The following is a 22,979-nucleotide window of genomic DNA, read 5'->3' as shown; positions in this document are numbered from 1 at the left end:
TGTCATAAAAAAACAAACAAAAACAAGAGGGCCATGATGGCCCTGAGGTCGCTCACCTGTATATAGCCCCCCCCCCCCCCCCCAACGTTGCAGGGCCAATTTAACCCAAGGGCTTTTATTTGCACAAACTTGGTAGACACCCATAAGAAGATGTTTCATGCTAAATATCTAAGCTCTAGCTCATTGGGCTTTTTAAAAGAAGATTTTCTTAAAGTTTTTACTATACACATAAAAATTATAGTTAAAAACAATGACACCCCTATAGTTTTTGCTATACACATATAAAGAAAATCAATGACCCCCGGGGCGGGGCCAATTTTGACCCCAGGTCTTTTATTTGAACAAACTTTGTAGACACTCACTAAAAGATGTTTCATGCTTAATATCTTAACTCTAGCTCTTTGGGTTTTTTCAAAGAAGATTTTTTAAGTTTTTGCTATACACATATAAGGAAAATCAATGACCCCCGGGGCGGTGCCAATTTTGACCCCAGGGCTTTTATTTGAACAAACTTGGTAGACACCTATTAGAACATGTTTGATGCTAAATATCTTAGCCATAGCTCTTTGAGTTCTTTAAAAGAAGATTTTTTAAGTTTTTACTATATGCATATAGGGAAAATCAATGACCCCCCGGGGCGGGGCCAATTTTGACCCCAGGGCTTTTATTTGAACAAACTTGGTAGACACTCACTAGAAGATGTTTCATGCCAAATATCTAAGCTCTAGCTCTTATGGTTTTTTAAAAGAAGATATTTAAAGTTTTTTCTTTCGGTTGCCATGGCAACCAGAGTTCTGCATGAAATTAAATTCTTTGAACAATTTTTAAAGGTGACCACCAAAGGAACATTCCTGTGAAGTTTGGATGAAATTGGCTTAGTGGTTTATGAGGAGATGTCATTTAAAGTAAAAGTTTACGGACGGACGGACGCCGGACGAAAAGCGATCACAAAAGCTAACCCTGTCACTTTGTGACAGGTGGGCTAAAAACTTGTCACAGAAATACATGTACCACACTCAAGAGTGAACAAGAGCTGTCGGTAGGACAGCAACGCTCGACTATTCTTAGTGCTTGATAGTAAAAAAAAATGCTTGATACAGTTACCTCCTCCTGTTTACAGGTTGGGGTCATGATGGTGAACAAGTGTGCAAACTTTCAAAGCCATATGTCAATGGACTTTGAAAATATTTGAACTATTACAAAAACTTTAACATAAATTCTAAGTCGAAAAAGGGGCATGATTTTGTCAAAATGCTTGATAGAGTTACCTCCTCCTGTCTACAGGTTGGGGTCATGATGGTGAACAAGTGTGCAAAGTTTCAAAGCCATATGTCAATGGACTTTGAAAATATTTGAACTATTACAAAAACTTTAACATAAGTGGTTACGCCGACGCAGACGCCGAAGCTCGGGTGACTACAATAGCTCTACTTATTCTTATCGAATAGTCGAGCTAAAAATTACTTATTTTAAGTATGTGAAGGTAAGTCTTTCCTAGTGTACTATCATGTCAGACTAAAATCTTTTTTATAGCAGACTAAAACATCTGTAGTTTTTGTTGCATAAAAACATGTATATTAAAAATGTGGGGAACTTAAAATTATACCAATGGAACAATTTTTACAAAACAAATGTATGCTATACAATGTATTATACATTATAATAATGCAAATTAATTTCTCAAAATTTAATTGACAAAAAATTTTGTATAGGATGCAGTATATATCATGGAGAACCGAAGACCACATATTTGACAATGTATCTCTATACTGTAGACAGTTTTTCTATGCACATAAAATTTCTTTTTTGTTGTTTATGGCATATTTCTAGATTAAAATGTCATCACTTAAAAAAAGTAGTTAAAAGCAGCACGGTTATGATGACTTTATATTTAAATTGCTATTGATAGTGCAGAATTGGCAAACACTTCTGGCATCACCTTATTAACATCTTATTATATATTTTAATAGTCAAAAGTTACTGAGTTTTCTTATGAACTTGTCTACAATAACGATTTGCTTTTAGTATATATTCATTATGCAAGTTGCTGATGGCCACTTGTATTACTTGTTGTAAATAAATGTACAAATTTCTAACTTTAGGCACTCAATATACTTCATGCTTGTGTAAATAATTATATTCTAAGTCACACTTCTGTACATCTGTAATACTTCAGCCAGCTCAAAATGAATATTTTGACACTAAGTCAACTGAAAATGCTCATGGACATTCAAATATAAAACTAAACCAGTACATCATTGCACTACAATTCTAGGAATTGAGCCGCATCATGACAAAACCAACATAATGGGTTTGCGACCAGCATGGATCCAGACCAGCCTGCGCATCCGCGCAGTCTGATCAGGATCCATGCTGTTCGCTTACAAACCCTATAACAAGTAAAGAAACTGCTAGCAAACAGCATGGATCCTGATCAGACTGCGCGGATGCGCAGGCTGGTCTGGATCCATGCTGGTCGCAAACCCATTATGTTGGCTTTGTCATGAGGCAGCTCAATTTATACACATGCAGTTGTAAGGTTTTAAACTTACATCCTTCTCTAGCCAAGTACAAATTTCTGTTATCCTTCTTTTCCTTTTCTTTTTTATTGTTTTCTGTGAGACTGGCTGCGTTTTCTCTAGATACTGCTACAGTTACTATCAGTTCTCTGCCATCCAATGAAATCTTGCCATCTTTCCCATCTTGTAAACACTCATCGGCTGCCATCTTGTTACTATATCGCACAAACCCAATCCCTGAATAATAATGTGATACATTCATTGTTTTTGATAACAAGAGTTGTCTCAAGTACAGCATGCTCGACTAATGTCAGTGCTTGATAGTAAAACAAAAGCCTCGATTATGTTCAAAAAGGGCCATAATTCAGTCAAAATCAAAGTTAGACTTATGGACCTTGGTCAGTGACTCCAATTATGCTATCAAATAAGTGTATGAAGTTTTAAACCAATATTCCCTCTAGCAGCTTTGCACCCAAAAAACTGAACCAAAGAGTGAAGCTGACATCTGCTCTTCCTATTCTTCCAATTGCATTCCCTCATTTTAACAATGGACAATTCTAAATTCAAAGCAGGACAAGTTCATTATAAAAATTTAGGGGTGTTATGGGAATAAGGACCATTATTTACCAACATCATATTCACACAATCACATCATATTCACATATATCACATCATATTCACACAATCACATCATATTCACATATATCACATCATATTCACATATATCACATCATACTCACACAATCACATCATATTCACATATATCACATTATATCCACTCAAAATGAACAATTATTCTCTAAATAACCTTTAGTGCATATATCCATCTTAATTTCATCACATAAGAATGTTTTATTTTTAAATCAGTACGAGCATGTTACCTTTTGAATGATCTGTTTCATGATTATACACAATTTTGGCATATTTTACATCACCATACTGACTGAAATATTCCTCTACCCCTTCTTCTGTTGAATCAAATGATAAATTTCTGTAAAGAACAAAAAAGACAAACATTCTGTAGTAAGATATCTCTTTAGTCTATATAGTAGATATACTACAAAATATTTCATTTGAATATATTTCTTCTGTGGAAGGTTTGTTTGTTTGATTAGGTTTTAAGTCACACTAACATAGTACAAGTCATATGGCAAAGTTCCAGATTTACTAATGGAAGAAGACCACAGGTGCCTTCCGTGAATTATTTCAGGCATGCACGAGCACCCAAGTAAAACTACTGACTTTCCATAAGCTAGCTGTGGAAGGTAAATGGGAATGTTTGTGCTTGTTTCCAAACATAAGATTTTATCAAAGGACCTAAATTACTTGTCAGAATGATTACCGAATTGACTCTCAAGAAAGATGTTGCTTCAAACAAAATTAAGAGGAAAATGGCTAAATCTCAGGGGAGAAAATGTTTGAAGTAAATACCTGATGTCACAGTTCAATTTGTATGTGTCCATAAAAACATGCTTAATCATTGGTAAAACATTTTTTTTAGACTTATCTTAATCACAGGTGGAAAAAAATGTTTGAAGTAATTTCTGATGTCACTGTGCATGTTGTATAAATTAAACCAGAAAACAAACCTTATAAATAAAGTGCAGCCATCGTCTGTATCACTCTTCTGTTCTGTAATAGTAAAAGTAAAACTTTGATTATGATGTGCTCAAACACAATATTCAATAATTCTATCTTATTCTATAACATTCAAAATATGAACCATTGTACATATTGTTTTCGCGATAGAGTTTTTCTCTATCAACTATAATATTGAGGCAAAACCATGCTTGCCATACTTTACCAAACACAAACACCAAAGTTAGTAGGCGGTTAGTGCGACATGGCCGAGCGGTTAACGCGTCAGACTAGTAATCTAATGATTGCTAGCCGCATGGGTTCACACCCTGTCAGGGGCTAGTCGTTGTTTCCTTGAGCAAGAAACTTAACACTCATTGGTCAGTACTAGTTGGTTCCAGGAATGGATTCAAAATGTGTCTATAAGCTTATAGCGACCTACACAATAGAACTAAAAATAAATTCTGTATAAACCAAAGTTAGTAGGATAGCCCTACCATTTCTTGAATAGCCAAGCTTAAAAAACATTAAACACTTTATTAAGAACAACTAACTTACAAAAGGCAATCAAAAAAGGACCAATATTAAACATAGATAATTAATCTATTTGCATTGTTGTTATGACTTAGAAAAAACAACAAAAAAACCAACAACATTGGGCAAATATTTTGCAATGTTAAGTGAACCAAAAACCATTGTGTATAGTTTGCAAAATACCTAAAATTAGGGAATAGTCTGTTGCAAAACACTTTGTAATAAATTAAGAACAAATAAAGCTTGCAGTATCTAAATTTATAAACTCACCTCTTTTCTTTAGGGGTTGTTTGGTTTTTTTCATTTTTGTTTCTTTATCTTCATTGTCACTATCTAAATCATTACTATCATCATCATCATCATCTTCATCATCATCATCGTCATCATCATCAACATCAATATCATCAGGGTCTTCTGTTTTAATGATTTTTTCTTTGTCATCGATACCATCTTCAGACTCGTCATCACTGCATGAATCATCATCATCACTGTCATCATTATCATCATCAGCATCATCATGGGTCTTTTTATCAACAATTGATGGTTTTACATCTTGTGTTGAACTATCATCACTGTCTGACCCTTCATCAAATTCAGAATCATCACTCCCTGTACATAAAAGAGAAATAACTGTTATATATAGTAGAAAATGGATAATACGGTTGTATAACTTGCAAAAATGATGGACTTTGTATAAGTAAATGAGTGTGCCTCTGGTACAGCTTTATATTCAAATTTACCCAGCTAGCTGGAATAATCCAACTTTGTACTGACAGATAGACAGACATCCCTATGCAAGTACTATGTTTTCTCTGTACGCTGCACATGATTACACATGTTATAACCACAGGGATTGAAAATTCCACTCATCTGCTCCGATTTACCAATAGAGATTGATGCACGATGAGTACAAAATTATAATTTGCCAATGTAATAGAAAGGTAGAATTCTCAAAATCAGTTTGTTTACATTTAACAATAGAAAGCCAGAAACAAAGTTTGTGTTTTAGGTTATGTATAAATTGCGCACTTCATAAAGCTCTGAACGCATTGTTAAATTGTAACTGGTGTGACTGGAACATGCATGACAATGCTCTATATGCCTGGAATATGTCTAATACAATGTAATTACCTGTGTTATTCTGTGTATTTTCATATGTGGTTTTCGGTAACGCCCAGTCTACTGCTATAGGTCTTCCTGCAATAATCACAAAATGAAATTGTTCACTCTTAACGACAAACTTATAGTATAACATGATAAATACAGCATATGTTTGTACATTAGTAAAATCATGAATTTACCTTAAGATAACCAGTACATGACCCACCAGTCATTTTTAACAAGAGCAACGGCCGGGCGGGGGCAACTCTCGACTAAATATATATACACACGCATTATATATATTTGTGCATTAAATGACCATATATATTTATTGGTTATTTAATGCACAAATCTGTGAATATTCAGTAATTTAACCATCAAGGGAAGTCGATCCATTCAATAATAGCAAACTTACAGCCAATTACAGCCAAAAACAAGAGCTGTCGGTAGGACAGCACGCTCGACTATTCTAAGCGCTTGATAGTATGACCCTCCAATTATGACCCTAAGTGCATGTGTAAAGTTTCAAGTAAATATCTTTGCAGACCTTTAACCTTTAACCAAAATTTCTAAGTTTCAAAGGGGCAAATAATTCTGCAAATATTGCAGGCAGAGTTATACAATTTTGCAAACTGATGTACATTGTTACTATAAAAAAGTATTTTAAATTTCAATTGAATATCTCAAGCAATTATTGAAATATTTGACTTTACAAAAAAACTTTAACCGAAATTTCTAAGTTCCAAAGAGGCATAATTCTGTCAATATTGTAGGCATAGTTATCCAACTTGTCAATCTGATGTACCTTGTTACTATAAATAAGTATTGTAAGTTTCAATTGAATATCTCAAGCAATAATTGAGATATTTGACTTTACAAAAAACTTTAACCAAAAGTTATAAGTTAAAAAGGGGCATAATTCTGTCAATATTGTAGGCAGAGTTATCCAACTTGTCAATCTGATGTACCTTGTTACTATAAATAAGTATTGTAAGTTTCAATTGAATATCTCAAGCAATAATTGAGATATTTGACTTTACAAAAAACTTTAACCAAAAGTTATAAGTTAAAAAGGGGCATAATTCTGTCAATATTGTAGGCAGAGTTATCCAACTTGTCAATCTGATGTACCTTGTTACTATAAATAAGTATTGTAAGTTTCAATTGAATATCTCAAGCAATAATTGAGATATTTGACTTTACAAAAAACTTTAACCAAAATTTCTAAGTTAAAAAGGGGCATAATTCTGTCAATATTGTAGGCAGAGTTATCCAACTTGTCAATCTGATGTACCTTGTTACTATAAATAAGTATTGTAAGTTTCAATTGATTATCTCAAGTAATAATTGAGATATTTGACTTTACAAAAAACTTTAACCAACGCAGACGCCGACGCGGACGCTGACGCCGACGCCGACGCCGGGGCGACTACAATAGCTCTCATATTCTTCGAATAGTCGAGCTAAAAATGAAAATTTCAATAATTTGACCTTCAAAGTAAAGGTCATTTATGAGTGAAGGTCAAGGTCTGTCTGGTTATTTTTAAGGGTTATCCTTGAAGATTATTATGTTCAAGTTTGAAGACAATCCATTCAAAAATAACAAAGTTACAGCCAATAATAGCCAAAAAAATGACAATTTCAATAATTTGACCTTCAAAGTCAAGGTCATTTATGAGTGAAGGTCAAGGTCTGTCTGGTTATTTTTAAGGGATATCCTTAAAGATTATTATGTTCAAGTTTGAAGACAATCCATTCAAAAATAACAAAGTTACAGCCAATAATAGCAAGAACAAGCAAAATTTGGACTTTTGACCTTGAAGGTCAAGGTCATTTATGGATGTAGGTCAAGGTTAGTGTGGTTGACTGAAAGGTCTTGTCCCAAGGGTTGTTGTGGCCAAGTATGAAGACAAGACAAAACACCAAGAACTAAAAAAGTTATGATCCAAGTACAAGTTTGCAGACAGTAATGGCAACGCCGCCAGGACTATAAAAATACCTCTACTTTTTTTTTTTTTCAAAAAAAGTCGAGCTAAAAATGAATGCTTTAACCAAATTACTAATGCAAAACTAAGATCCCTGGTTTTTTCGTTAGGGTAAAAACCAACTTCTAAGTTCATTGTTTTGTTAGGGTTTAACAAAATCAGGGTTTTGTGATGATCTTCTTTCATGTTAGGTGTACATGACTTATTTCAGACCAGAACAGGTATATTAGATATAAATCACTAACACTTTGTTTTTTTATAACATAAAAAAAAATTCAAAGTCTGCCAGCTGTGTTTTGTTGTGTTTTCAACAAACACTGTGTTTCCAGTTTTCTTAGTGGAGGAAAATGAGAAGAACCACTGACCATATCTGGATTGTTCCACACATAGAAAAATCTAAGTCTAGAGAATAATTTGAAGCCCACATAATTAAGAAGTCAGTGGTTAACAGCCATAGATCTTAACCTGTCAGTCACTTAAGGTCCCCAAAACCAGTTGGCAATTTTTACATTTATAGAGTAGAAACCTAGTTTCATACTATATAATTCTGACTTAAAGTGTGTAGGCTAAACAATCCAAGCTCTTCCCCCAAATCAAAATGATATACACATTTATGACTATGAGACAAATATCCAGAAAGATGTAAATTGCAGCAAAGACATGAAGACTGGGAAAGACTGGAATACTAATAACTAGAACTATCACTAAATGTGATTAATACCCCCACAAGACTGCTTCGGAAATGAGGATGTTACTAGTAACAGAATACCTTGTAAAAGAATTGAAATATAGAGTTATGGTTGTGGGCAATTAAAGATAGTTGCGGTTCTTATATGTTGCATTTCCTTTCAATGTGGTTGGCCATTGATGAAGTTTAATTGAATTACTCTGTAATAAGTACAGAAAGACAAAGAAAAGGAACAAAGGACAATAACTCTATAAATACTGAATATAGAGTTATAGTTCTTGTGCACTGCACTTCCTCTTATTGTGCATGACCATTGTATGAAGTTGTTTTGAATTCCAACCAGTACGTTTTAAGTTATGCTCCTGACAAGGAAAAGTATCAAAGGGCAGTAACTCTGTATTTTGTCAAAATGGAGTAATGGCTCTTGTGCACTGCACTTCCTTTTGATGTCCTTGACAACTGTATGAAGTTGTATTGAATTCCAAACAGTAGTTTTCAAGTTATGCTTTGGACAAGGAAAAGTAACAAAGGGCAAAAACTCTGTAATTAGTCAAGATGGAGTTATGGTTCTTGTGCACTGCACTTTCTCTCAATGTGCTTGACCATTGTATGAAGTTATATTGAATTCCAACCATTAGTCTTCAAGTTATGGTCCGGACAAAAAAGGCAATGGAAAAGCAACAAAGGGCAATAACTCTGTAATTACTTTAGATAGAGTTATGGTTCTTGCGCATTGCACTTCCCCTTATTGTGTTTGACAATTGTATGAAGTTGTTTTGAATTCCAACCAGTAGTTTTCAAGTTATGTCCGGACAAGGAAAAGTAACAAAGGACAATAACTCTGTAATTAGTCAAGAAAGAGTTATGGTTCTTATGCATTGCACTTTCTCTCAATGTGCTTGATCATTGTATGCAGTTATATTGAATTCCAAACATTAGTCTTCAAGTTATGGTCCGGACAAAAAAAATCAATGGAAAAGTAACAAAGGGCAATAACTCTATAATTACTTTAGATAGAGTTATGGTTCTTGTGCACTGCAAATCCCCTTAGTGTGTTTGACAATTATATGAAGTTGTTTTGAATTCCAACCAGTTGTTTTCAAGTTATGCCCCGGACAAGGAAAAGTAACAAAGGGCAATAACTCTGTAATTAGTCAAGATAGAGTTATGGTTCTTGTGCACTGCACTTCCTCTCAATGTGCTTGACCATTGTATGTAGTTATATTGACCGGACAAAAAAAAAGCAATTGAAAAGCAACAAAGGGCAATAACTCTGTAATTACTTTAGATAGAGTTATGTTTCTTGTGCACTGCACTTCCCCTTATTGTGTTTGACAATTGTATGAAGTTGTTTTGAATTCCAACCAGTAGTTTTCAAGTTATGCCCCGGACAAGGAAAAGGAACAAAGGGCAATAACTCTGTAATTAGTCAAGATAGAGTTATGGTTCTTGTGCACTGCACTTCCTCTCAATGTGCTTGACCATTGTATGTAGTTATAATGAATTCAAACTATTAGTCTTCAAGTTATGGTCCGGACAAAAAAAAAAGCAATGGAAAAGCAACAAAGGGCAATAACTCTGTAATTACTTTAAATAGAGTCACTTCAGTGTTATTATATTTTCTGGTCCTTCGGGATCATTGATGCCAACACTATAAAGTGTTGAGAATTGAGTACCGCTCAAGCCGGTGCTAGGGGGCGTGAGGGATGTTGCACTTATTCATTATCTCTCATGTACAGACTCAATCAAACCGAGTCTGCAATTCTTATGATATTTTGTTGTGATTAATGCTTCCGAGGGATCACTTTGTTTCCAAAATTTTGTACTTCACAACAGCAGGTGTCAAGTGCCGTGTGGCAGCCGTAAAAAGTTGCCCGGTACTTCACTTCAGTGTTGTTATATTTTCTGGTCCTTCGGGATCATTGACGCCAACACTATAAAGTGTTGAGAATTGAGTACAGCTCAAGCCGGTGCTAGGGGGCGTGAGGGACAAGGAAAAGTAACAAAGGGCAATAACTCTGTAATTAGTCAAGATAGAGTTATGGTTCTTGTACACTGCACTTCCTCTCAATGTGCTTGACCATTGTATGTAGTTATATTGAATTCCAACCATTAGTCTTCATGTTATGCTTCGGACAAGGAAAATGCAACGGACGTCTGGACCGACCGACCGACCGCTTGACCAACCGACCGACCACCGGGTGACTCCTATATACCCCCCCCCCCCCAAACTTCGTTTTTGGGGGTATAATGATGTTAATACCATAAAACATAAATACCATGAAAGACATAGATATCAGAAAAAATGTAAATATCAGGAAAGACATACATATAAATCACCAAAGTGATAAAAACCAAGAGAGACATGAATTTTAACAAAGACTTATACGAAAGGCATATATACCTAGTATTTTCTTTGAATTCATTTCTTCTACAGCCTTTTTTGCTTCTTGTAGTTGAGAAAATTGCACAAACCCGAATCCTATTCTTTTCCCATCTGCAATTTTTAGTACGTTTCAATATAGAATAAAATTTGTAATGTTTGCAGTATTTGGAAAATGTGGCATTATGATTGCATATTAATGTTAATGTTTAAATTAGAAAAGTATTTTAACACAGTACTAAAACTATTCAAGTTTGTTAATTTCTGGTAAGCTATATTGTTTGGTACATAATTTCTGGTTTCTGCCATACGGCAACCAGTTGTAACCTAAAAGTTTTCTATACCAGTTCTATTCAATTTCTATCCCATAATTGACCCAGGGCTCGAATTTAACTTTTTTGGCCACTAGCAATTTTTTGCTAGTGGACAAATTTTTAACTAGCAAAAACTGAATTCAACTAGCACTTTTTACGACAATGATTTTTTAATTCCAAAAGAAATTTAATTATTTGATGTGCTGAAAGACAAAGTTGTTGCTGGATATAGAGAATAACAAAATTAAAATTGTTATTTATTTGGACGAGTTCGAACTGCCCGGGGTACAAATCAGCAACGTAACTTTCTACTCAAAACTTGATATAGGGGACAGGGATTCTAATCAAATGTCAATATACATGTAAAAAAAAATAATGCAATATTGTCGCCATACCGGCGATGTATGGTCTGGATTATGCGCACAACAATCGGCACAAAATATTTTGGCAACATTTCCATCGTCATTGAGTTCGTACGTAAGACTGACGTGCAGTTCTTTCTCCCATTTTTTAACCGTTTTAACTGAAGGTATGTATGTATGTAGTTAAAGCTTAATGAGGGTCCATCCGCCCTTTCAGGCACAAAATGCAGCTTGCGCTGTCGAGTACGGACCCCGGACATGTCACCAGTCATGTCCTTAAAGAGTTAATTTTGAAGCACAAAATGGTGATAATTTACCTCCATGCAATTTCCACGGAGTATTAGCCAAAGATATGAATTTTGAGCCAAAAGTAGGTCACTGTACGGCGGTCAATGAGAACCTAAATGTACAGTAACCTGTGACAATAGGAAAGGTGTTTAGCCCTGAAAAGGGCTGTTGGTGCCAGCTATAGGCCTGCCTTACAAGCCGTCTATCTGTACTAGGGGCTCACGCACCCTAGTACACCATCCTCGTCGTCTCAGCCTACTTTGTAGGGCCACTCCCCTCGGCATTAGTCAGGACATCGGCAGCTGGTCCGCAGAAGTGACGAAGTAGGATTCCGTAGTTAACGCCCACGGTTGAAGGCTACGTTAAAGTTGTCTACCAGCCAAGTTGTAAATCTTCTGCCGATGCCCTGTGCCTTCTCAGCGACGTGCACGCTCCGAGGGGAAGTGAGAAGTTTAACTGAAGGTCTGATTGTCTTTCTTTTTATATACTGTGAATCATCTTATGTACTCCGAGTATTGTTATCGGTAGACACATTTGCTTCAATAAGTGGGAAGAAGTTCGTTATTTTTCGATTAGACATTTTATTCTGATCACTCTTGATTTACACGGACAAAATGACATTTGGACTGGTTTAAATTTGTGTACTTTTTTAAGCGATGTTAAGGTATAGAAAATGTAAACCAGACAGCAAGTGCGCGCATAGTTCATAACTCGGCTACCTGCGAATATTACGCCCCATTTATATTTTGCTGACGAGCGTATTCCTTTTTACTTCAACTCGCAAAAAATTGCGAGTAGTCATAAATCTAACTCGCAAAATCATTTTTCAACTAGCATTTTGCGAGTTTGCGAGTGTTAAATTCGAGCCCTGTTGACCGACATCTTAACTATCATAAAGCAGCCAATGATCGAGGAAGAATAGTATAAGTAAGTTATACAGTACTCAATCAAATTGTTTACAAACCTTTATTGGATGGAATCTTTACTTCTATAATTTCTCCACAATTCATAAATGCCTTCTGTAACTGATCTTCACTGCACTGTAAATAGAAATAGTATGATAAGTGTAATTAACTTTCAACAATTACAGCAGCATAACAAATCAGTAAAAGTTATATAAATTTATTATATACTTAATTAAGGAATGTTAAAGCTGCATGTCTCTAGATAAGCCAAAATATTTCGAGAAAATCAAAATTGAGAAAAATCTAGTAAGATTTTTCAGGAAAAAGTATAAAAATTCAATTTATAATTTACAAGTTGTGTGTGATTACCATAACTGACTTTACCATAACTGACTTTTCAGTATTAATCACCATATTTCTATGCTGTGACTAACACAGTAAAGGCTACTTTTGCATATCTTAACCTCTTTTTGGTAATTAACATGGATTGTAAGTGCCGTTTGCAATGTGTAAGTTACCCAGAAGACGGACAAAACCCCACACCTCAAAATTTTACAGAGTGGACAAAACCCCACACATGAATTTTATAGAGTGGACAAAACCCCACACCTTTGATTTTTTAGAAAAATTTTGAGGTGTGGGATTTTGATGTGTGGGGTTTTGTCCTACATTCGTGTAAACCGGTTAGCAAGTTCAACATTTCTACTGCTGAGACTAACAATCACAGAGAAGCCCAAAGTAAATTACACAGAATAGTCAAGATGCTTAAGACTGATAAATATGATTATAATATAACTTTTGCTTACCTGAAAAGAGAGATTTCTAACAATCACCCGTGACTTTTTCGGAACATTTTGCCGTTTGTTAGAAAAATCCTCAGACATCTGAACAGCTTGTAACATACTGTCTGTAAATATTATACAGGATATCTGAATAACTTATCTTAGCTTATGTGTTTAAACGATAGGGTTAGTATACAATAGATAATGTGTTAAAACAATAGGGTTATTACTTATTATACGAGTATCTGGGTCTGGAACTTGTATTTTACTATGCAAGGATCTCATTACTGTGGCATTCTAGATAAATCCATGGAGTTCTAGCATAAATCCATGGAGTTCTAGAGCCAAATATAATAATAGATCAAGATACTTCTATAATAACACTTTCAAACCTTTCAATCATCATGTAATTGGCATAATGCCAGCAACATCATCCCTAATCTTACTTACTTTGTATGTTTGCTCTTTATAAAGAAGGAATAAAGTATTAGTTTACGAGGCATAATGTGCCTTTAAATTAAGTACTAAGACATCAAAATCTCTATAAATTATAACTGACATCGGCAGGATTCAAGAATTAGACAGAAATAAGAAAGTAACACATTAACTTACCTTTATATGAATGATTATGTAACTTTCTTATTGCTCTTTTGGCATCTCTAATACATTTAAACTTCAGATGTGCCTCCTTACCACAGCCTTGTAACTTGCACTCTGCCATACTCTTTACACCCCTGTAATAGTCAACAAGAGTCTCATCATGCCTAAATATTGCTCATCATTTCAAGCAAATTAGGTCTGCATGTGGAGCATACATGTTTTTTTCTTTGTTTCATGTCACACCAACAAAGTATAGGTAATATGGCGACTTTCCAGCTTCATTGGTGGAAGAAGACCTCAGGTGGCCTTCCGTGCATTATTTCAGGCACAAACAGGCACCTGAGTAGAACCATTGACATGTTGTAAGCTTCCTCACATGAAAGAATCCAAAGACCCTGTCTGCATTCCTACCCATAGTGGTGATAGGCTAATGGTTTGAAGTCAATGACCTTAACCACTTTGCCAAGGACGTACCTTGAGTTGTCACTGATTTAGTGCAAAGTGCATGTCAATGATAATTCAATTTCTGATGAGAGATATTCACGATACACCCATACACATCAGTATAATATATATTATCATTTCTGAGATGCATCTTTAAAATTCAACCCAAGATGATAGCATGCAATGTAAAGGTGACCTGACAGAAAATGACTGGAGAAATATTAGGACGGAACTGTTAAACCCAATGCGGGTTAACGCTCCTCTGTTAAAATAACCACTTTTGACAAAAATTCTAAAATAAAAAGGGACATAACTATTAATATATAGCTTTCAGAATTATGCCCCTTGTCTTACAACTGCACTGTATCAAGATAAGCAAGTATTCCAAATTTCATGTTGATAAAATATAAAATATTTCAATAATGGGCTAATTAAAGTTTTGCATGGCGACAACATCTATGATGCAGCGATCATACTAGAAAAAGAAAAAGTCCATTAAAAAATTATATCAATGCTACAAAGCATCACACTGTCATTGGCCACTCAAGTTCATTTCCAACTTTTTCTGAAAAGTAATTCAATTTGTTCTGCAAATGGGTTCTAAAATGAAACTGTAAGTATTTTTTTGTCATGTAAAATTCTGATAATTTTATTTTCACATCACGATGTGGATCATAGAATTATATGTCCTTTGTCTGTTATACAGCCATAATGACTAATGATATTTATTACAGGTTCATTAAAAACAACACCTACATCTTGTTTATACAATGATTCAACTCTTCATCAGATATACCAGCAGGAAGTCCTCGCAGGGCAACTATCTTTGCATTATGGTATTTCATTGACTGACCACCCTTCTTTGTCTCATCCCCTAAAAAGTAAAAAGTAAAATAATATATTAAATAAAATACTTTAATCATATCCTCCTGAGTTTCAAGCATGTGACTCATTTTCTTTAGGACCTTTACAGTTAAATCATCTCATCTATGTAAACTGGACCAATAGCTAAAAATCAATGTGCCATACCTATGTGCTGAAAACTCCATTATACACCTTGAGGTTGTGTTTAATGCCCTGTCTGTCACTAAATTATATGCTAAATGACTAAGTATGCCCATTAAGAATGTGCTAAAGGTTGCCCCTAAAATGCTGCATGTTTCTTTAGTAGTATGTTTAGGATATCGACCGAGTACGAGGTCTTTCTGTTTAGGAAAGACCTGCTCAAGAATTTCATGTGACACCGAGAGCGCGTAACGCTCGAGGTGTTTCATGAAATTCGTGACCAGGTCTTTCCTTAACAGAAAGATCGATGTACATGTACGAGGCCGATATCCAACTTACACACCCTCAAAGTAATTGCTTGAGCAATGGCTGATCTGAAACATTTGATGTAATGCACAAAGATTATTTTTTAACACAGCTCATTTATAGGTAGGCAAACGTCCAACCCTTCCAAAGATATGAAGGGGCAAATGTCCGCTACTGCAAAAAGGAGAAAACTTCCAAGGGAACAACTGTCTGAGGGGCAAACGTCCGGATACCCAGCAGACCAGGAAATACTTACATATGTATATTGTTGGCAAGTGTGAGATACATGATCTGATTATAAAGTCTTATAGAATAAAATATGATCGCTCATCATATAAATCGTTATACTAAATCACTTATAACTTTACATTAACATTTCTTTTTCAAGATTTCTTTTAATAATATCCAAATCGTTTCTATCGCTATTTTAATAACTAATGGGAGATGTGCTCAATGTAGACCATTCCACTTTAAGTACTTGTATATGCATGTCATTATAAGCAAGTTTTGGATTATATCTTTAACGTTGTAGTGTAGCATTCTTTGAAACTAAGCCCTGGATTCGAAGGTTTTCAGGGGAACATTATCTTGTTTAAAATAATGTATCCAGATTTTGTAAGACAGGAATATTATGACAATCAATTACATTATATTTTCATTTTCAATTTTTGATTGCATTTCATGTTTTCTTTGTCTGCGCATAAGCAGGTCTATTTTTTCATGTGCACGTGCAAAAGATAGACCTCATAACGGACTTTCTTTTGTTTAAACAGGTCTATCCGAAAAAATATAGACCTGTCACAAACAATCATGTGCACATGCAAAAGATAGACCTCATAACGGACTTTCTTTTGTTTAAACAGGTCTATCCGAAAAAATATAGACCTGTCACAAACAATATTATAGAGGAGGTGTGTAAGTGTGAAATACCCCATTTACTGAACAGGAACAATGTATGTGCTAAATGCCCTGTATGCCTCTCAAGTATGAGCTTAATGTCCTTAAAATACTTGAATATGCTAAATTCCCTGTATGCCTCTGAAGTACGAGCTTAATGCCCTTAAAATACTGGTACATACTTAATGCCTTACATGCCCTTAAAGGCAAGTACATGTACATGTATTCATAAAATGCCACATATATAACAAGTTTGTGATAAATGTTATGCCCATTTTGCGCAAAATATTATGCCCCTCATACAATTGCTAAATGTACTTTCATAATAACATGTATACTGTTAACACTACATATGTATCATTAGACAAAATGAAAATATTAAATATATCTTACCAACTTTCTCCTCCACACCTTCCTCTTTCTTGATGTCATCTATGTCAAAACTGGTATCACCCGATTCTTCAATGTCTTCTTCTTCTTTTATCTCCTTAATTTTTCTTGGCGGTCTCTTTATCTTCTTGGATTTATCTGCATAATCTACAGAGACTTTCCTACCCTCGATGTTTATATTACCCTCCTTTGCTTTCTTTGCATCCTCCCTTTATGAATACAAGGTGTTTTTCTATTAGTAAGTTGACTATAACACTAATTTATTAATAACTGAACCAAGTTTCATTAACTCATTAAGCTGAATCATCACTTCTACAGTCACTATTTCAACTATAACCCTAATCTAATTTCAAATGAACTTCAGTTTACAAATAGGTATGACAACACAATATATCACCCTTTGCCTTTATGGGACAATAGTATATGAGCAGAATAATCAATATGCAGATGTAATTTTAACATGAAAAATCAACACTTACAATAAAGTGAACTTGACATATCCAAATCCTCTGCTTTTTCCTGAAACTGAAAAAAAAAAACATTATTACTTTGGTTGAAATTGTGATTACTTTATGAATTGGGATAACTATTCCTATACATTTTTTTTCATTTTGAAGGTGTCATTCTGTGTTTCATGCACCACACCAGTTTTCAAACGGATAACTTCTACTATTTTTTCCTAGCTGAAAAGTTGCAATTGAACGGTTATCTGAATAATCGGCCTATTATATCACTGAGTTACATAAAATATTGCCCAACTAGAAAGGAAGAAGCTAGCCGGGCCCGCCTAAAAGTTCTAGCCATTCGCTAGCCAGGACACACTGTATTGTCTAGCCTTACAGCACTTTTCAAAATTATATGAAAGTCGAAAATTTAAGTTTAAAAGAGTACATTTGTATTTTAACCAAGAACCCGCATTGTCCTTGTATGTTTACTTTGATAAAGATGCTCCGCCATTTTGTCCCAAAAAAAGAAAACAAATGAAATGGAAGCGTTGTCATCTTGATAAGTGTCAAAGTTACATGATGCATGATACAAAGTACATTGTATATGTTTATGCAAAAGTATATTTATGTTTTAATAATAGATAGTTTAGGTTAGAACATCATTGTTTAATTAATATTATCTTTATGATTTGTTGTTTCATATTTGTATGAAAGATGAATGATTAAATTAATTTTTTTTTAATTAAGCACATGGAATAAATAAACATAACGATTAACGGCCAAAAAAGTAAAATCCTAGTTTAAAGACATAAATAGCATATGCATTTTAGACTTTCATATAATTTTAAAAAGTGCCATAAGGCTTGACTATACAGTGTGTCCTGGCTAACCGTAGGTGACTCGCATACGACTAGAACTTTTGGTTAGCCCTACAGGCCTGTAAATTTCACTGACGGGTATAGAAATCTACTGTATATATTTTTTATTAATTTTAATTGTTTTGCTTGATATAATATGTGTAGTCTACAGCTGGGCATGCTAATGCCCGGCCTTTGAATTCCCTGTATAATTTAACACTTGTGAATTTTCATTACGCAACAGATAAGATTTTGTTTGGCTTTGTGGATGGGGCCCTATTAGTCTCAATTTTTCTACGGCAAGACAGACCGATTTTATAATCTGATATTTCATAGATGTCTGTCTTTACGTCTCAACCAGTTACGATCAAAACTGTGTCGGAAATCGAGCCGAGCAAAATTTCAATTTTTTCACTGCAACATGAAAATTTTCACACTGGCATGTATATTTGTTGTTATAAACCATACATTGTCTTTAAAAGAATCATAAAATGACAAAAAAATAACTTAAATTACCGAAAAAACTTTAAAATGGTACCTGTCGCTGAAATGTAAACAGCGAACGTGATAACCAATGAAAACGTTTGTTTTCATTTAAACATATTAGTACACCCGAGGAGGCTGCATGCGGTAAACACATACAAAAGCGCTATATATATCGTAAACATTTTTAAAGGTGTTAGTAAATATTTTGAATTCATTTAGATTTAGAAACCACTGGTGATGAATATATCCTTCAAAATTATATTCTCGTACGCTTGTCGCCGAAAAAATCACATAGTTTTTACTGCGAAAACCCGGAAGATCCCTCCGACAAAATTTCAGCACAAGAATTAATTGACATCAAAACATTTATAATAACAGTCCACATAAATGATCAGTATTATCAAAATAAAAATATCTTTAAAGAAACAAATAAATAACAGGCAGATTCTATGAATGTGCCTAACTATAATAGAACGACTTAAGTTAACTACGCGCTCTCTTTTTTTATCCCGACCTTTAATATACGTACCTGTCCCGACAGAAATATTTAAATATTAAAAATTTTGTAAAAGAAAATTAAAGCATGGTCCAAAGTACCTAGTATTCGTTAACCCAGTTGTGATTTAATTCAAGAGATGTTGTAATCATATTGAATAGAAAAAAACAAATGAAAAACAAGCGCCATCAAAGTGCCCTTTTCCCCCTTTCCTTCCTGTACAACTAGAATTGAAGTAGTCAATAGTTTAATGACAGAAAGTCATGCAGATCCTTTTGTCTACAGCGGTCAAATTTTGTCCAGAGCAGGGAAATAATTATTTCACGCGGTGAAAGACGTACAGAAATGAATAAAGCTTGCTTTGTTCTAGCGCAACGTATCGTAAGTTGATCAGATTATAAAATCGGTCTGTCTTGCAGTCGTAATTAATATCTAGACTAAGTCCATCTGTGATAAAAGTTATGAAATTCAAATCTTGGATACATTAAATGAAAGAGAAATTTAAAGAATAATTAACTAGTTTTTTTTGTAAATATTAAAAGCACATGTATACAACATGACTTACAGTCGAGGATCCTATCGTATCGGTGGTTGTAGTTATTCGATCAGCGCGTAAATTGTTTACGGCATGGCTTCAGTCATGCTTTAAATTATCAACAGAATTTACGAAAATCTTTATACTTTTTTAGGTGATATTTGCCTGTGAAGTGATTGATGTTTATAATATCTTTCTTCCAGTCTAATTTATTGAAAAAATGAAATGGAAAATTATAAATAAAAAAAAATCGCCGAAAATCGTATGTTAGAGCTCTTGAAAGATAAGCAAAGAAAATGTAAAATTTCTCCGCATAATCTTCGTTTACAAAAAAAAAACTGAAAAAAACTCCGCTATTTATAACACAATTCATAGAACTTATACTTTGGTTTTCTTACATATATGCGGAAAATGATCAGTCGTAAATGATTGAGGGGATATTCCTACGTTATCGCGTGAAAGAGTGGATGAAAATACCGATCGCGTTACTGGAAAAAATGTATTTCTTAATCACGTTTTCTTGATATTAAGAAATGATATTCTAATTTTAAAATGTTTATTATTATTTTCATTTCCCTGTAATGATTTGTAGATTGTGTAAGAAAAGAAATAGATATTAAACAGCAAACTCCTTGATAAACGAAACATTGGAGGTTGATTCACTTTGTGAAATATATAGTTATTTATCAAGTTTCAACAGTGGTTTGAAATCTTCGTATTAATAATGATAATAATAATAATTTTAATTAAAACAGAGCTCCAGATAATTTTTTTGGCCAAGGGGTTTTTACCCCTCAAAATTTAGAGTGAGGGGTAAAATGCAAATTCTGAAAAACTTAAGGGGTAAAATCTGTCAAAAAAGCATTTTGCATTTTTTATAAACAAATTAAACTTATTGTTTTGTTTGTTTGTTTGTTTATTTTCTTTTTTTTTTAGAAAAACCTTTACAAATTAAATACTGATTTAATGTGAAACAATACAAAACATGACATGTAAAGTCAGACTTCCAGAGTATACTGGAACTCAAGTTTAGGATACACAGCAAAATTATCAGGGCTTCCATTTTCAAAATCTGGAAGTCAAAGACTTCAAAATCTCTGATATTGGAAGTCACATTATATAGGTACAGAAGGAAAAGTATCGATTTTTGGAAGTCACAGGCCAAAATGAAGGAGTAAATGTCTCCAAACTTCCACTAGTGGAAGCCCTAAAATTATTTTATTTTCTAGGAGTCAATATTTTTCTTTCTTTATTTCTGTCGGCATGTACCTTATCATGTACTCCAGTTTGAACAATTATAGTTGAAATTAGAATTAAAGAAACATTAACAAGATTTTTTTTTTATCTTTCCTTAAAAAAAAGTATTGGTCTGAGAGAAAATTGTCCGTAACTGTAGACTGGGTACGAAAATATTGAGTACAAAACTGCAGGTGAAAAACATGTTATTTTGTTCCAACAACAAAAGTTGAAGAAATTAAAATATATTTTTGTTTATATTGAGGCATAGGCATGTCAATAGATGCCTAAACAAACATAATACTGTGTTAACTCCTACGATGATTATCTTGCACAAATTTCATCAATAATTTCACAAGTTGATCTACGGGAGTTAACCTCTCTTCTGTATTTCCTGCTACTTTCGTTTTTAACATGCGTTGTTGACAACAGAATTTTTAGTTTTCAATGCAATAAAATGGAAATATATTGTATTTTTATGCTCAAAACATTTTCTTTTTACATATCAAATGTTTACACTTCTATTCTTTCACGCATAAATTTTGACATAGGAGCGTATTTTCATTTTGTTGTGCGTAACTGTGACGCACCAATTTTAAAAGTGATGCGTATTTTAGATTTTCTATGCGTATTTTACGCTTATACGCACGCTATCTGGAGCTCTGTTAAAATAATAATGATAAAAGGAAAACGTGTATCTTTCCCGGAGATCTTTTATTTTTAGGGTTGTTTTGTTGTTGTTGTTGTTCTTTTTGTCTTTTTTTTCTAGTAGCCCCATTCATTATGTTGGTACTTTTTACGAAGTGACATACAGTAACTAACAAACTTTCTAAGAAATATGTATACATTCTCGTCAGTTTTAATATAATATACATATAGATAGCAATTGCAAAATGACAGTATCAATGCCCAGGACGTGTGTATTAATCTATACTAAACGTTTGAGTTATTGCCTGGATACCCTAGTTAATTTATTCACTAAAGGACTAAATAAAACATTTGCAGACGAAACAACCACAAAACCCGTTTTCATGTGTACAACGGAATTCCCGCAGTACATACTGCAAGCTAGTGAGATTTATCAATACACTACCGTTAGGTAGAGTTTTAGCGGTGTAAAACAAAAAACGTTGATATGAGTAGGAATTTGTAACCGTTGTGCATTAAAAACATATAACTTTCTGATCAATTTTCTTTAAATTAATTCTATTTTGAATAAGCTTTGCAGGTATGTAATTTTTTTCAAGAAATGTTGAGTTTAAATAAATATTTGAAGCCGTCAAAGTTAGCGACGAGATTCTGGTCGCTGGCACATACACAAAGAAGGAAAACTTTCCGCATTGTTTTGAATCGTAAGTGGGTTGTGCGCGAAGGGCGACCATCGTATATATAAAAAAAAGCCCTAAAGCGCACAATTTGTTGGGCTAGGGCCCTATTTGAGTATTTCAGCACCAAACTGAAAAAACAAAAACACAATTATAGACTGGTTTGTATTATCGTCGAATTAACTTATTTTGACGTTTTTGCTGTGATACTGTTTCGACTTGTGCAATTTTTAATGTAATCCAGCATGTCATATAACAAAAAAAATGTTCAATTTGTTGACATCGCGAAAATGTATGATTATTTAGATTACCTTTATCATTAACAATGAAACATTGCTTGATTGGGCCGTACTCTGAAAACTTGTCTTCGAGTTCATTCTTTGTGAAGTGATAAGGGATATTTCGCACAAAAAGTGTTGTGTTTTCTTGTGATCTATCCATTTTCATTACACGATGCGATTCACCGGAGTTTGACGGGAAAGGTTGAAAAGATCCGAGGATTGCCGTTTTCATAGAC

At 34.0% G+C, this 22,979-nt stretch overlaps 1 protein-coding gene across 1 annotated transcript in view; it reads right to left on the bottom strand.

The window, feature by feature from the left end:
- The window catches only part of LOC132750889 (RNA-binding protein 28-like), a 30,571-nt gene extending 7,621 nt beyond the window's left edge, over nucleotides 1-22,950 (bottom strand). Inside the window, exons 1-13 of the mRNA XM_060740959.1 lie at nucleotides 22,774-22,950; nucleotides 17,561-17,606; nucleotides 17,085-17,290; nucleotides 15,240-15,357; nucleotides 14,052-14,173; nucleotides 13,464-13,564; nucleotides 12,717-12,792; nucleotides 10,810-10,902; nucleotides 5,763-5,828; nucleotides 4,902-5,240; nucleotides 4,109-4,151; nucleotides 3,401-3,510; nucleotides 2,553-2,756 (exon numbers count right to left, since the gene is read on the bottom strand). Of these exons, the coding sequence (XP_060596942.1) occupies nucleotides 2,553-2,756; nucleotides 3,401-3,510; nucleotides 4,109-4,151; nucleotides 4,902-5,240; nucleotides 5,763-5,828; nucleotides 10,810-10,902; nucleotides 12,717-12,792; nucleotides 13,464-13,564; nucleotides 14,052-14,173; nucleotides 15,240-15,357; nucleotides 17,085-17,290; nucleotides 17,561-17,606; nucleotides 22,774-22,909 (1,660 nt within the window). The 5' untranslated portion in view covers nucleotides 22,910-22,950. The remainder of the gene's footprint in view (nucleotides 1-2,552; nucleotides 2,757-3,400; nucleotides 3,511-4,108; nucleotides 4,152-4,901; nucleotides 5,241-5,762; nucleotides 5,829-10,809; nucleotides 10,903-12,716; nucleotides 12,793-13,463; nucleotides 13,565-14,051; nucleotides 14,174-15,239; nucleotides 15,358-17,084; nucleotides 17,291-17,560; nucleotides 17,607-22,773) is intronic.
- Between the last annotated feature and the right edge of the window lie 29 nt (nucleotides 22,951-22,979).

The sequence above is a fragment of the Ruditapes philippinarum genome, unplaced genomic scaffold (genome assembly GCF_026571515.1).
Source record: "Ruditapes philippinarum isolate M1 unplaced genomic scaffold, ASM2657151v2 ctg1086_1_1_1_1, whole genome shotgun sequence".
NCBI lineage: Eukaryota > Metazoa > Mollusca > Bivalvia > Venerida > Veneridae > Ruditapes > Ruditapes philippinarum.
The sequence above is the reverse complement of the archived record's forward strand: the minus strand, read 5'-3'. Positions and strand labels throughout refer to the sequence as shown.